Here is a 14709-nt window from a genome sequence, read left to right on the forward strand (position 1 = left end):
AAATGCAAGATTTTCATCAAATATCACCCAGCACTAAAAATATCCTAGCTACAACCCTGGTGCCAAGTATCGATTTGTCGCTTTGTTAAATTTATTTTACTCATGAATTCTCTTCTAGTTAGTATTATAACAGAAGATAACTGTGCAGCGCTACACTTTTAACTAACCCTGTGCTGTGTATGCCACCCTCTGTCACTCATTTATCACACTGAATCACATAATTGATATGCTGACCGTTAGCTGTCTAGATCTGATCCCATTTTCGCTAAGTCAAGAGAAGTCATTCCTATCATGAGTTGATACAAATCGATATCCGGCACTCTGTCAAACTCATAATGATATGATAGAAGTCGTTGACAAGTCCACAAGGGGTAATAGGAAACTTGGTTGTTCACTTTGCAAAAATACAAACATTATAGGATCAACAACTTAAAAGTCCTCCCCTAAATACTTTTCAAACTAAATGGTAGCCTTATTTGTTTTATAATAATAATAATAATAATAATTTATTTAATTTATTTAATAAAGCGACAAATACACATATGGACCAAATTATAGCGTCACATGTCATTGCGTTCAGTCACAATGGTGCATTATGTAAAAAAAGAGACTGTTTTAAACAGTGTTAAAAAGTTGCATCTGAGTCCAGTCGACTCTCAAACAATACAGTAGGCCAGGCCTATTCATGTGTTTGTTAAAGAAAACCTGACTGATATGGACTCCGGTGCAACTTTTAAAATGGCCTCTTTTCTTACACAATTAGCCATTGTGACTGAACGCAATGATTTGTGACGCTTTAAGTTGGTCCACAGGGGTAAAACAATTAGGGCTATACATATCTTTTTACATTTTGTAAAATATTTTTCGACTTGTTTTAAAAAGTAGTAGAGGAAACTTTTAAGTTGTGGGCCCTATATTTGACATGCATGGTCTGAACTAATCCATTCATACCAAATTTGGAAATTATACAAATTAATTTATTACCATTACTAACTTGGTCAGTATTTCAGCTTACTGATGCTGAAATCCCTGGCATACTTAGTTTGAAAGTGAACTTAGTAACTTACTGACAATTTTTTTTTTACGTTTACGTTATTTTGTTGTCATGGAGAAAAATGGGGCATTCAAACAAGTTAAGAAAATATATCACAACAGCTCAAATAACGTGTTCAGAGCAAATATTACAGTTGTGAATGCTTAAATCAGATGAGGCTTCATCACCACCATAGGTGCTCTTGTTTTCTACTTCTTATTTGTAATAATATTAATTTGATTTGTTTTTGTTTGTTATATTTTGCAGATGTTGTTCAATTCCTGTGACCATGAGAGCTATCATGAAGAAAGCAAAGGGTCTGATTGAAAGCCGACCTCTCAAATCAGTCCCAACCAGCGGATCATCAAAAATTGCAGGAGGACCAGGTGCCAAGACTGGTGGAGTGTCCTCGACAATGGCATTCCTGGCTGGACACGCACGCCTTGTCAGTGGCTCACACCAAGAAGGTAGCAATGGACTCACTGACCTGGGCAGCAAGGTTGCCAACCTATCTGCACAAGCGTCCCAGTCAACGGGCTTGCCTACTACGACTTCTTACCTTCACACTCATGCTATCGATGATAGCAAGCTGTACTGAAATCCTATGCTGTCAAGCTTGTTGATGACCACAGTTGTTGGAGGAGGTCCATCACTTGCTGGTGAAAAAGTAGCACCTGTGTCTGGTCACACTCAAGTGTCTCAACCACAGACTGCGCCATCACATCAACCATCTCTATTCCAAACACCTTCATCAGCGACAAATTACACCGTCCCTCCTACTCCCGTCACCCCTATCACAACCATCGCACCTACAACCCATCAAATTCCACCTCCTCTTTCCTCCCCACCAGCATCCAACAACCCCAAACATCAAAATCGCAATCCTATGCTTATGAATCTGTTACAAGAACACACTCCTAATGCTGCAACTGTTGTGGCTAATACAACAGTTGGCAGTTCCCCAACAGCAGCCGCAGCTGCTGCTGCTGCTGCAGCAGCAGCGGCGGCGGCTGCAGCTGCTGCCGCCGCCTCTGCTGCTCAGCGGGCAGAAACAGAGAAGCAGCAACAGCAGCAGCAACCTGTTAGGGTCAAAAAGAGAAGACAGCGAAAAAGCACGTTAAGTACCGATAGTCTCAAGTCTCCAAAACGCCAGCATAGTGAAGACAGCGTGTTTGATCCTGACTTTTCTCATGATTCCCATGGCCCTCCAGACACACCCACCCTTCTCTCCCCTCCAACTCCTGTGGAATCTGGTATGCAACCTCCTCGTCCCCCGTCGCAATCAGGAGCACTTTACCCGGGCTCCTACGATCATGCACGCACATTATCACAAACCAATGAATTGTCAGCGCTGTTAGACAATCTTGTTGAACACAAGCCAAGTCGCAGAGGAAAACACTCTGACAGTACAAGCTCACCAGCGAGTATGGGTACAAAAACACCTTCATCCTCAGTGCCAACTACACCGACTTATCACACGCAGAGAAATCGCAGCGCCCTCAACACTCCAGAGCATCCTTTCTCTCAAGGCAATGAAGGAGGAGGATCAACATCATTGCCAACGAGTGGCCAAGTATCAAAGAGGCTGGCAAGAGGGAGTACTGACTCCGATGTTTTCAGTTCTCATGATGCAGGCATGTTCTCCCCAGAAGATTTTCTTACTAATACATCTGGTGGCAGCGGTGACCAGAACGACAATCGCACCGCAGATGGTATTGATTTTAACGCAGAAGTCTTAAAAAGCGGAGACAACAGTTTCGCCGATGACTTTGAATCCACCGTTGATATCGGTTTTGAAGAGTGCGATGCCACAGCATTCGGTCTGCCAAGTGTGAGCACTGCTATAGCAAGAATGGGAGTGGGCACGAAAACATCTTCAGGAGAAAACGACGGGAAACCAAAACTGACTCCACCTTTGGGCAGCACAGCCTGGAATACAAGTAACCTGGCCATGCAGCAATCAACAAAGAGAACGGCAAAGCTGGAATCAGATACCACCACTAGTGTTGCTCTGGATTTGAGTATGCCATCTAGTGCCCTGTCAAAGAGCCAACCTGCTAGTAGTATAGCCAGCCAAGTATTCACCAATATCCGTGATCGAGCAGCTAGTGTTGGAGGTATCAATTATCGTGGACTAACCACACCACCAACGTCCATTTCACCTGTTACCGGAACTAACACCCGGACGTACACTCGCAAGCCACCGGTATCCAAAGGAAAACCAAAAAACTTTGCTATTGAAGGAGCAGGAACACCTCCACCTGATGTGGGGACGTCAAAGAAAGGGTCAAAGAAAAGATCCAAAAGAGGTGCTAAGATTGAAGGTGGCGAAGGAAAGCCAGGCAAGAGAGGGCGCAAGAAGAAGAAGGTTGAAATATCAAGCGATTCTTCCCCAAGTGAAGTCGACGATGGTGGCGATGATTTCACAATGAGTGCTGTTTTGAATGAGGAAAAACCAATGAGGATGATATTCAAATTTTCTCGTGGTGCATCGACCGAGCAGAAACCAAAACCAAAACCAGTGACACCACGGATTCGGGTGAAACAGCTAGTTCCACCGGTATCAACACCAACGACACCAGTAAGTTCGACCCTAAGCACACCCACATTGCCTCAAACGCCAACGTTGCAGCAGCAATCGGCAGTTTCCACACAGGGTACAACAACTACAACTATACCGACAGGTATAACTAGTGTCAATGTACAGAAATTATTTCCAGCAAGTAAACTTGAGAGTGGTGAAATCAAAACAACAATTGCAGTACCAGCAGCATCCAAAACAGAAGTGGAAATGATCAAAAAACCTGAAACTGAAGTAATTAAAAAGGCAGTCGATGTTGTCCCAGTGAAGAAACCGGATGTCACGATTATCAAGAAACCAGACAATATTGCAGAGCAGAAGTCACAAGTAGCAGGCAGCGCATCCGTCAAGAAAGACGTAGAAATATTAAGTCCCAAGAGCCAGAGTATGCAAAGTTTGAAAGTGTTACATGCAAGTAAATCCTTAGATTCTGCCACTTCAAAATACACTGCTGCTTCAAGACGTTCCAACTCGCCCATCACACCAGGGACTGGTAAGCTTAAAAGTGACAGATCACCGTCACCAAATCAGGGTGGGCAGAAGAAAAATCCTCTAGTGAAATCCTTGTCAGTTCAGCCTAAATCATCAACGTCACCGCTGATGGTGAAGGCCAAATCAGATGCTCGGCTTCCTACAGGACTAACAAAAGTTGGCAAGACGTTTCCATCTGGGAAGAAGAAATTTAAGACGACAGAGAAAGGAAGACCTTTGAAGAGTGGGACAGGAAGCCCTTTGAGTGGTGGCAAGAGCTCAATGGCAATGAAACGAGGCAATAAGTCTTCAAACAGTCTAAAAGCTAGCTTAGGTACTGCCAACAGCCTAACCGCTCCAAAGTTGAGTAGTCCTAAATTAAATCCAGCAAGCTCAACTGGATCATCATCATCCATCACAACTTCAACATCATCGACCTCCAGCATGTCTGCTTTGAAGAAACCAGCTCCTCTTGTAATCACCACAGCAACTGCATCTGCCATGTCAACAGTAAAAACTCCTTCTTCACCGCCAACTTCTACCTCTGCGACCATGCCAACGACGCCCACTCAGAAACCCAAAACACCGTTAATCAAGCCGAGGAAAAGCTCGTTATCAGCAATTGTTGACAAATTGCAAAGCCGGGCTGTGTCATCAGGTAATGTCCCTGTACCAGCTGGAGCCCAAGGTGGTGGTGCTACTCCTTCTGTAGGAACCAAACCTAAAACAGATGCACAGGATGGTAAAGGGGAGTCCAAATCTGAGCAGGGTGATTCAGCTTCGGATGTAAAAATCGCTAAAGTGATTAGAGCAGATGGATCTGGGAAAGCTAGCCCTGTAATGGGGCGAATACCAAAATTGAAAACCGCATCATCTCAGTTAGCAGCATCAAAACAGAGAATGCGGACTTCATCAGCATCATCAGCGGGAGGAAATACTCCAACAAGACCCGGTAGCGGAGCAAAACAAGGGACACCAACATCGTCACCAAGACATGGAGACGGATCCATGACAAGTAGCGCTGCATCCAAAACAAGCTCTATGCCCAAATCTGCACAGTCACGGCCTTTAAAAGTATCCAGTCCGACAAGTGCGTCATCAGGGTCACTTGTCAGTCCAAAAAACTTAACATCTGTATCACGGGCATCAATGATGAAATCGGGTCAGAGTATCACATCTGTAGCCACAAGTATGAGTGTACCTACAAGTCCAATCAAGACACCACCAAGATCTGGGAGTGGCGCACCTCTCCGCAACAAACCCATCATATTAAGCCGCTCTTCTGCATACACATCACCAGAGAAAGGATCCTCCAAGAAGGCACTTGGACAAACAATTGTAACCGTTGTCACACCAGCACGTATGCAAAGTAATCCACAGCTAAAAGAGCTCATCAGTGAAGTGAAAGTCTCCATGCCAACGACATCACCAACAGCTACAAAACCAAATATGGTGAAGAACAAAAGTTTGTCATCGGCCCCAGAGATTCGAACTCCTATGACAGTGAAGACCCAGAGTGCCCAGCAAGCTTTGTTGCAAAAGAAAGTTGTCACAAGCAGATCATTATCTCAGACATCGAGCAGCAGCAAAGACTCGTCGCAATCAAAATCCGGTAGTAAGACTCCAGATGTCATAGTTGTGTCAACTAAACCTGGCGATAAACCGGTACATAGCAAGTCGTTCACATCAGGTAAACCAGGTTCAAAGATTTCTGCTAGCTCCAACAAATCTGCATCGTTCAAGTCTGGTATTAAATCATCTCAAGGGAGTAGATCCCCATCCGTCACTCGTTCTTCAAGTTCCTCTTCATCAACCAAATCAATGAGCAAACCATCAATGCTATCAAAAGTGTCATCTTCCGGGAGCAGACCATCATCGTCACCATCACACAGACCATCAACACCATCAAGTAAACCCTCTACACCTGTTAACAAGTCATCTTCTGGTAAATCAACAACTCCGGGCAGCAAAGTATCGCCTTCGGTGAACAAGACAAACACTCAATCAAGTAGTAAATCAACAACTCCGCAGCAAAGTAGCAGCAAGACGAGCACACCTGTATCGAAAGCATCAACACCAACCAACAAACCAACGATAGTATCAAAACCAACAACCCCAGTCAGCAAAACTACAGCATCGACAACAAAGCCATCACCGTCAGTTTCCAAGGCTATGTCCTTAGGGACATCATCATCTGGAGGAGATAAGAATGTGAAGACGACACCAACACAGCCCAAAACAGAAGTTAAACCTCCATCTGCAGTGCAAAGTTCTCCAAAAGTTTCAACTAAAGAAGATGCAACAAAATCATCTTCTGAGAAATCAACCTCTAAGGATTCTAGTAGCAGTAGCACAACAAAACCATCTGCTTCATCATCGAAACAAGACAATGATAAACGCACACAAGATAAAAAGCCAAGCGATGACAAAGGGGGTGCTAGTGTGAAGCGTAGGGCTCCAAGTCCAATCAGCCAACCTCCTGTCAAGAAACCTACAATTATTGAACCACCCCCTGTACAGAAATCTTCTACAAAGACGGAAGAAAAATCAAAAGCTGACACTCATGATTTCAAAGTACCCAGTCCTGCTTTGGCTCCAAGCCCTAAACCTGTACAAAGCCCTAAACCATACAAAGGAAGCACTAAGCCACCTAGTCCACCTAAAGCTATGAGTCCATATTCCCCAGGTGCTAATGCCCCGCCTAGCCCTCACGGTGCCATGATGCACAGCCCCGGTGGGATTCCAAGTCCGCAAGCGCCAAAACGTGCAGCAACACCAGACGACACGGGGGGACCGTCCAAGAAACGTCGCATGGAAGCCAGATATAGCCCAGCTGGTGGAAGTGACGATGATGATGATGAACTCATTATCGATGACCCCAGCTTACCTACAAGCAAGCGAGCAAGTACCCCTGCCGCACAGCCAGAAGGCAGTGCCCTATCCCCCTCCCCTGTAATAAAGAGACCCCGCAATCTCCAATAGCTCAGTCACCAGTTGCGTGTGCTAGGTCACCAGCTGCAGTAAGTGCTACCGGGTCAAGTCCATGTGTAATAGATGATGATTTGATGGATGATGCAATACTGATTTCTAAAGATGGCACATGAGTGAGCAGCAAGCGTAATCTCTGACAACTATCCAGTTACCACACGGAATAAAGCAAATGATTCTATTGGGTTCAGTCGTGGTAATTGGAGAGTTGTCCAAGATTCTGCTTTTAGTCTTTATGGACAACTATCCAGTTACCACATGGAATAAAACAAATGATTCTATCAGGGTCAGTCATGGTAACTGGATAGTCGTCCAAGATTCTGCTTTTTGTCTTTATATGGACAACTATCCAGTTACCACACGGAATACAGCAAATGATTCTATCGGGTTCAGTCGTGGTGACTGGAGAGTTCTCCAAGATTCTGCTTTTTCTCTTTATGGACAACTATCCAGTTACCACACGGAATAAAGCAAATGATTCTATGGGGTTCAGTCGTGGTAATTGGAGAGTTGTCCACGAGTCTGCTTTGTGCCATGAGTGACTCAACTGCACACCTTTGTTTCAGAGGAACTGTTTATTTTTCAAATAACCATACATACAGTATGAAATTAAGACTCTCAAGAACTAGGGCAGTTTGGGCTGTTCTAGTTGAAATCCATACACCCTGTATAATGGAAGACATGACCTTCATCTTCTACACAGGGAGTGTAAATTTCAAATGGGGCTATCTGAATGGATGACTCCATTTGAAATCTTCACGCTGTGTGGGAGATTAAGGTCATGTATTCCATGGGGGAGTGTGTATTTCAAATGGATAGCCCATTGCATTTGCGCTTGCTAAATTAGCAGTTATGTGCCAATTGCATCACAAAATTTTATGTCATTTGTTTATAATGAGACTTTGTAAAATGGGTATTCTACATGCGAAGTCCATGGCGATTAGGATTGTAGAGGTGATATAATCTCCATTTTAAGCACTCTTATTTTTGCATAGTGTGAAGATACTAACAATATTCTGTGTATAATAATATGTACTTGAGAGAGATTAATGTCCTGTACCTTAGTGGATATGAAACAAAGGTGCACAACTTGGAAGTGGCATGGTCAGTAAGGTAGATTGTAGAACCTGGAATTGGCAGCGTACATGAATGGGAATTGGAACTAATTGGGATTGTAGCTACTTTTTTGGGTAGTCATGGAGTCCACCACTCGCTTCTGGAGCCACTACTTCAGGCTAATTTCAGTGCTGGAGCCCACCACTCAAACTCAAAGAACATTTATTTTACCGACTTTGTCCTTATTTAATAACATGTAACTAAAAATATCAAGTTTGTGTAAATTGCAGCCTGACACTCAAACTTTGTTAACTACAACCCGGGAACCAGTCCTGTGACTCGTATCTCATTGTGGCAAGTACTTCCTTTCATGTATGTTGCCAGTTGGAGCCTCTACCCAATATAGTTTAAGGGATTAAATCAAAAAACTCGACCAGTAGTTAACTGCTGGTTGAACAATGGAAACCGGAAGGTTAACTGCCTGTTTACTGCCAGTCGAGGTTTGATTTCATCCCTAACCAACAAGGGGTGCATTTTGTACATCAATCATGTAAATTTTTTTGTATACATGTATATACATGCATATCTGTGTTAATGAACAACCCAGTATTAGTGCTGAGTAGATGTTAGGGTTCAACAGGAACTCTGTGTGTCATTAATATTGTGAAGATTTTTTTATAGATATTCACAGTAGCAATGTGCAAATGTGGCTACAATGTATAAAGTCCCATCAAATTTGATGCAGCAGTTTTTGAAAATTTGCTGCAAAATGGAATTCAAAAGAATTTGACCAACACATGTTAAAAAAAATCAATTTTAGGCCAAACTTCACATATCATATGCAGTGATTTACTCGCTCAGAGAATTGTAAAAATCATCAAAATTCAGATTTCGGCACCATTGTCTTAGATGTGTTAACATAGCCTGCTTGTGGTTATGCTGAGCCAAGTATTAAAGACAACAAGATATATTATATGAATATGTGTGTCTGGGTCTTCAATACTGCTGTTTTCCTTATTGCCATATTTTCATTTCAAAAACATGTTATGACAATAATTTTAATGACTTATTCTTCACTTTTAAGCAATTCATACACAATTTTAATCTTGTTATACTTTTGCTGGGATCACTGAATAGTCTTGCATTATTTTTGGGAATGACAGAAGGCCAAGTAAAATAAATAACATGTATATCGTCTGGACTTTCTCAAAATTATTATTTACTTTGTTACAAATTTATTATTCATTTCTGAGCGAAATTTCAATTGCAAAGGTTTTGTCAACACATAGAAACAGGGAGGCCCCTATTATTTTTGTTATTTCCCCAAAGCTTTAGCTTAGCTTGAATAAATTGTTTGCAATGTGTTTATAAATGATAACCAAGAATTTCTTAACATGTCTTTTCATTGCAACAATATTACAAAAAACAAAGTTGTAACAAATATGTGACATGATCAGGGGGAATGAGTCACATGTCGACCCTGGTCGAAAATGGGTTTTACATAAGTTTCTAAAGAGGACATTTAGAGCTTTCAGGAACTGAAAACCCCATGTTGATACAACTTTTCTTTGCGAAGTTACGTCAATTTATCAATCGCTGTAAACAATATAAAACACTTTCTTTGCCAATATCTCCAATCAATATTAGCGACATCCGACTCATTTCCCTTGATCGTGTCACATATTTGAAAAGCTCCAAAAATCTGTGAGGGAGGGACGATATACATGTTATATATTTTATACTTTCATTTTGCTGTATCAAGGGCCCCCCTGCCTAAGTTGTGTATAATTGCAATTTTGCTTCTGAATATCATAACACATGTGAGTTAATTGAGATACTGAATCACTCCCAATTTTTTCATGCTTTACACTTTTGGATCATTTCAAGTCCTGAATTTGGAAAAGGTGGTCTTTTGCATGGGCATTGAAACCTGAAAGGCACCAATTACATTGATATATTATGAGTGAGTAATATACATCCAATGAAAACACTGATTATATTTATTATGTTACAGATTAAAACAGTATTTATATTGGACATGAAATTTATTTATTGGAGCCTTTATGTGGATGGACCTGTGAATGAAAGGGGATAGAATTTCTCAAATTCAGTGGTACACATTTTCTTCAGGATATCAGTATATGGAAAATTGCATGCAATAAGAAAATGAATAGCTGGCACTAGTCAGAAGGGGGACTTTACCAAAACTCATTCAGTTCGCAGTGGATATATCTTCTGTAATAGCTATCAAGTGATCATGCTTTCAAATGATTATTTTATGTTGTATTATGTGAAAATATTGTTTATCATAGGATACAAGTCATAAGACATAATATTACAACAATCCACAAACTCTCAATTCATTATTTACCGGGGGCGGGGGAATAAAATTGCTCTCCATACTTGATAAGTAATAGATGGTGGGGAAAAAGTTATCCAGGGAAAAACTTTTTACCAGGCTAATGTTGTATGTATACTTGTTGCCAATCTAATGTTGTATGTATACTAGTTTGACTTCTAAATGACAAAGGCTCATAACATTGTGGATTAATATGAAATCATCACAATGGCGTGCACACAGTTGGGTGCAGCACCCAATTGCATAATGCCTTAACTGGTGTGTGCTTGTGTTAATTTACACGGGCGTAAGTTATGAAATAATTGATGTATGCAGTAACAAAAACAGAATAATTTTTGCCATTTATAAGTTCATCAAAGTATAACAAGTTGGCTGTAAACTGAATGAGTTTTGGAGATGTTTGTTAATATGTTTGTTTATATTATTTTGCAAGGAAGTATGTTGTCATAGTAACAGCATAGAAATGTATTGAACAGGGTGTAAATACAAATAAAATATTTGAAAAACATAATTTCTATTTCTGTGTGTGAATTTCGAAATTGTATAGCTTTGTATTATAGTTTTCATACTAGAAGGAAAATAATGAAATTATGGAAATAGTTACTGTACATGTAAGAAATCCTGTTTAGGCAACGAAAAAGACAACCCTGTTCTATGGGTGGACGGATCTGCCGAGCAGCATTTTCCAAATTTTCCAAAAAATTTGGTAAAAATAAATCCCCTTCGACCAAAAACGGTTCTTTTTGATTTTATACAGCTAAAAAAATTCCCAAAAGACAAAATGTAGGTCGGTCGGGCCCCATTGTTGTCGGGCCCCATTGTTGTCGGGCCCATAGAACAGGGGTTTTTTTGCCTTGGGATATGTCAAAGATGTTTACTTGCCCTCAACCGACCAACCCCAATTTTGGAAATCAGAAAAAAGGTTTCTTTTTCTATTTATTGTACAAAAGAATACCAACCCTATGTTTGGAAATTCTTGAAAAAAATTTTTTTTTCAAATTTTTGCATTCTGAAGATGTAATAGAAAATGTATTTTAGAGCTTGTGTTCAACATTTTAGTTGTTTTGCAATGTTAGTTGATTCATTATGACACCAAAATTGTCTGATTTTTCATATTAATTTGAGCCTTAATTAATGCAAACAGTAGAGTTTGCTAGTAATTAAAAAAAATGCCCTTATTAGGTATCTTTCATTGGGCCAAAAATAAATGAAAGAAGTGTAACATCCTTATCTTAAACTATAGCCTACAAAATGGATTTAATCCATTTGGTAACAAACTATTCATATTACAGACAGTTTTGAAAAAAGTAGGGTGTTTACCCCCTGGCTGTCCCAATCCATCCTGGTTTGTTCATAGGGAGCCCGCAAGATAATCATTGCTGTACCATCTTTCACCCTGATGTGGCAGTGACGTCAGTGCGCATTTCATTGGGCGCAGCTTCAAATCAGTAGTATTCGCTCAAAGTGCTGGTGTACACATGCACACACTTAAAAACACCGCATAGATAGGTGCGCAAAAAAGCTACCTCAACATGCCAACATTGTTGCTACATCAGGGTGAAAATTGGTATGTTATGGGTATATATTCTGCTTATAAAGCAGTAAAATCAAAATAAGCAAATGTGACCTGCTCCCACAAAATGATTATAAAGTCGAAAGTTTGGAGTTTCAAGACATTCCAACTGTTAATGTTCTTTGCTTAAAGACCGATGTTGTTTGGCAGTGGTATGTCCTTTGTGAATGGACATAAATAGAGGTCATCCGTGTTCTTTAACCCTAACCCTCCAGTATACTACAAAATACTATTTGATATATGCACTGTTCGTGCGTGCATCCCACGCTGGCCAGCGAAGCCCAAGACCCGTGGCAAAGTATTGCCGACCAAGTCCTTGGCATGCGAGGGGTCTCGGATTCCAATCCCACCCAGAGCAAACAACTTTTCCTTCTTTCCCTTCCCGTCGCCAAAAAGCCCTTAGGCGGTTAGGGTTAGGTTACCACTATCGAAAATCAGTATAGGCTTCCTTAACCCTAACCTAGAGTCCGAAGTTTTCCGTTTTACGGAAAACAGAAGAAAATCACGAAATCGGAGGTACAACACGGAAATTGACATTTTTGTATGATGTGACAAAAATTGTTAAAAGATAAGAGAAAGTAAATGATAAAAACAATCATGAATTGTGTATGATAAAATAATGTTTAATAGTACCGAAATAAAGATATATTACCAAGGCATGAACCCCCTATATCCCTCCAAACATCGTAATAGTCGGCCTATTATCGTGAGAATATTCCAATCAGAGCATATTGATCGCGATATTGAACACATATTGTGACATTAATATCATTGTTTATACATTTTATACGTTATTCATGACACGGAATAAACAATTTTACAACACTGATTACAACACGGAAAATGGATTTTAGAAAACGGTAAACTTCGGACTCTATCCTAACCCTCCTGTATACTACAAAATACTACTTGATATATGCGCTGTTCGTGCGTGCATCCCACATGACGCAATCGCCCTAAGTGATAGGCACGGTTCGAATCCCACCCAGAGCAAACAACTTCTTTCTTTTCTCTCTTTATTCTTTCCCTTCCAGTCACCAAAAGCCCTTATCCTATCAGCGACTGCTATACATTGTCTAGGACTTTCAAAAGAAGTACTTGCATATGCAACAATGACTGCTTCAAAGTAGCCCGCCAAAGTCATGCAGGTAACTCCAAGATCGTGCATTGAATTGGTTTGAATGAGGAATACTACGGGAACCAGCGCCTTTTGTTAGACGTCACACATGAGTAAAGTGGATAACCTCTATTGAATACAGAGTACAGCATATATCTCCCCGTTCACAAAGGACATACCACTGTCTATACAGTTGTTTTCAAGCAAAGAGCAATTCAAAAATTGGAAGGTCTCAAAACCATCAACTTGAGACATAACGCTCATTTTGTGGGAACATGTATTTGGCATTAACCGAAGTTTTAGAAATAGTCACAAAATGTGGACCAGTGTAACACCAACAATCTTACGATATTTCCAGACCTAAGGGCCTTCAACAATGTGGAAAATGTTGGCAATTTCTAACACTGTGAACTGGGCACAATAAGGGACCATTCACAAACACTTGTAATGGGGGGGGGGGGGGCGATGCAAAAAGGGCCCTTAAATTTTTCATCCTTCTGAAGGGGGGCCTTTAAAAATATCAGCTTCATTTTTCTTGTGAGTTTACACTATTTTCTATGGGGTTGACGTTCATTTTTCATGGCCAAAAAGGGGAGACTTGAAAGTAACTTTAGGTTGGAAAGGGGACCCTGAAAAAAAGCATCAGGCCCCCTGTTACAAGTGTTTGTGAATGGTCCCTAATTGAATGCAAAAAAGGCAAAATCATCTTGCTGACCAGCTCCAAATCCCAGAATGACTTCACTAGGTAAAATTTGCTGAAGATGCCCTCAATTGTTTTCTTCAATTCAAATTTTTACACAATAATTGTTATAGGCTTAAACTAACATTCCCTGCAAATATCAATGCTGTATTTGTGACAAAATCTGATATTTAAAAAAAAACTCTTGTGACAACAATATTTATATTCAAACCTCAATACAAGGCATGTGCCTTTATTGTATTTGATTTCATATTTATATTCCATAATATACATTATTGTCTGAAATGTTTGATAAAACACCATATCTTGATTATTTATTTATTTATTAAAACCATATTTACACAGGGTTACCCTTCAGATAAATCTGCTATTACATACAGGGTCCCTGTGTCATTAAATATGTTAGAATTATAAAAATGGTAGAATTATACATATAATAATTAAAAACACAAACATCAAAATAGAAGCATACATCAATATACATCAAATATCAAAAGTCATAAAGTTAAAATTTGGCTACTTATTTACATTTCTGTGTCATAAAACATATATGTAATATACATAAAATAATTAATTAATAGTGTAAAAGTGGAAATTTTCATGAGGTTTTTATTTTCGCGAATGGACATAAAATCGCAAAATTGAAAACACACGAAAATAACCTTTTCCATTAGGTTTCTATTGTATCAATATCAAAACCGCAAAATTTAATTCTCACGCAATTGACAAAATCTTCAAAATCGCAAAAATATTTTCTCGTGAAAATATTGACTTTTACAGTAACTCAAAACATCCAAATTAGAGCATACATCTAAATGCATCAAATATATC

At 40.0% G+C, this 14709-nt stretch overlaps 1 protein-coding gene across 1 annotated transcript in view; it reads left to right on the forward strand.

The window, feature by feature from the left end:
- Positions 1–10999, forward strand: part of LOC140167401 (uncharacterized) — a 37534-nt gene extending 26535 nt beyond the window's left edge. The window contains 2 exon segments of the mRNA XM_072190707.1: positions 1301–7064; positions 7067–10999. Coding sequence (XP_072046808.1) covers positions 1301–7064; positions 7067–7189 — 5887 coding nt within the window. The 3' untranslated portion in view covers positions 7190–10999.
- The last annotated feature ends 3710 nt before the right edge of the window (positions 11000–14709 follow it).

This window comes from Amphiura filiformis, chromosome 13 (genome assembly GCF_039555335.1).
Source record: "Amphiura filiformis chromosome 13, Afil_fr2py, whole genome shotgun sequence".
Lineage (NCBI taxonomy): Eukaryota > Metazoa > Echinodermata > Ophiuroidea > Amphilepidida > Amphiuridae > Amphiura > Amphiura filiformis.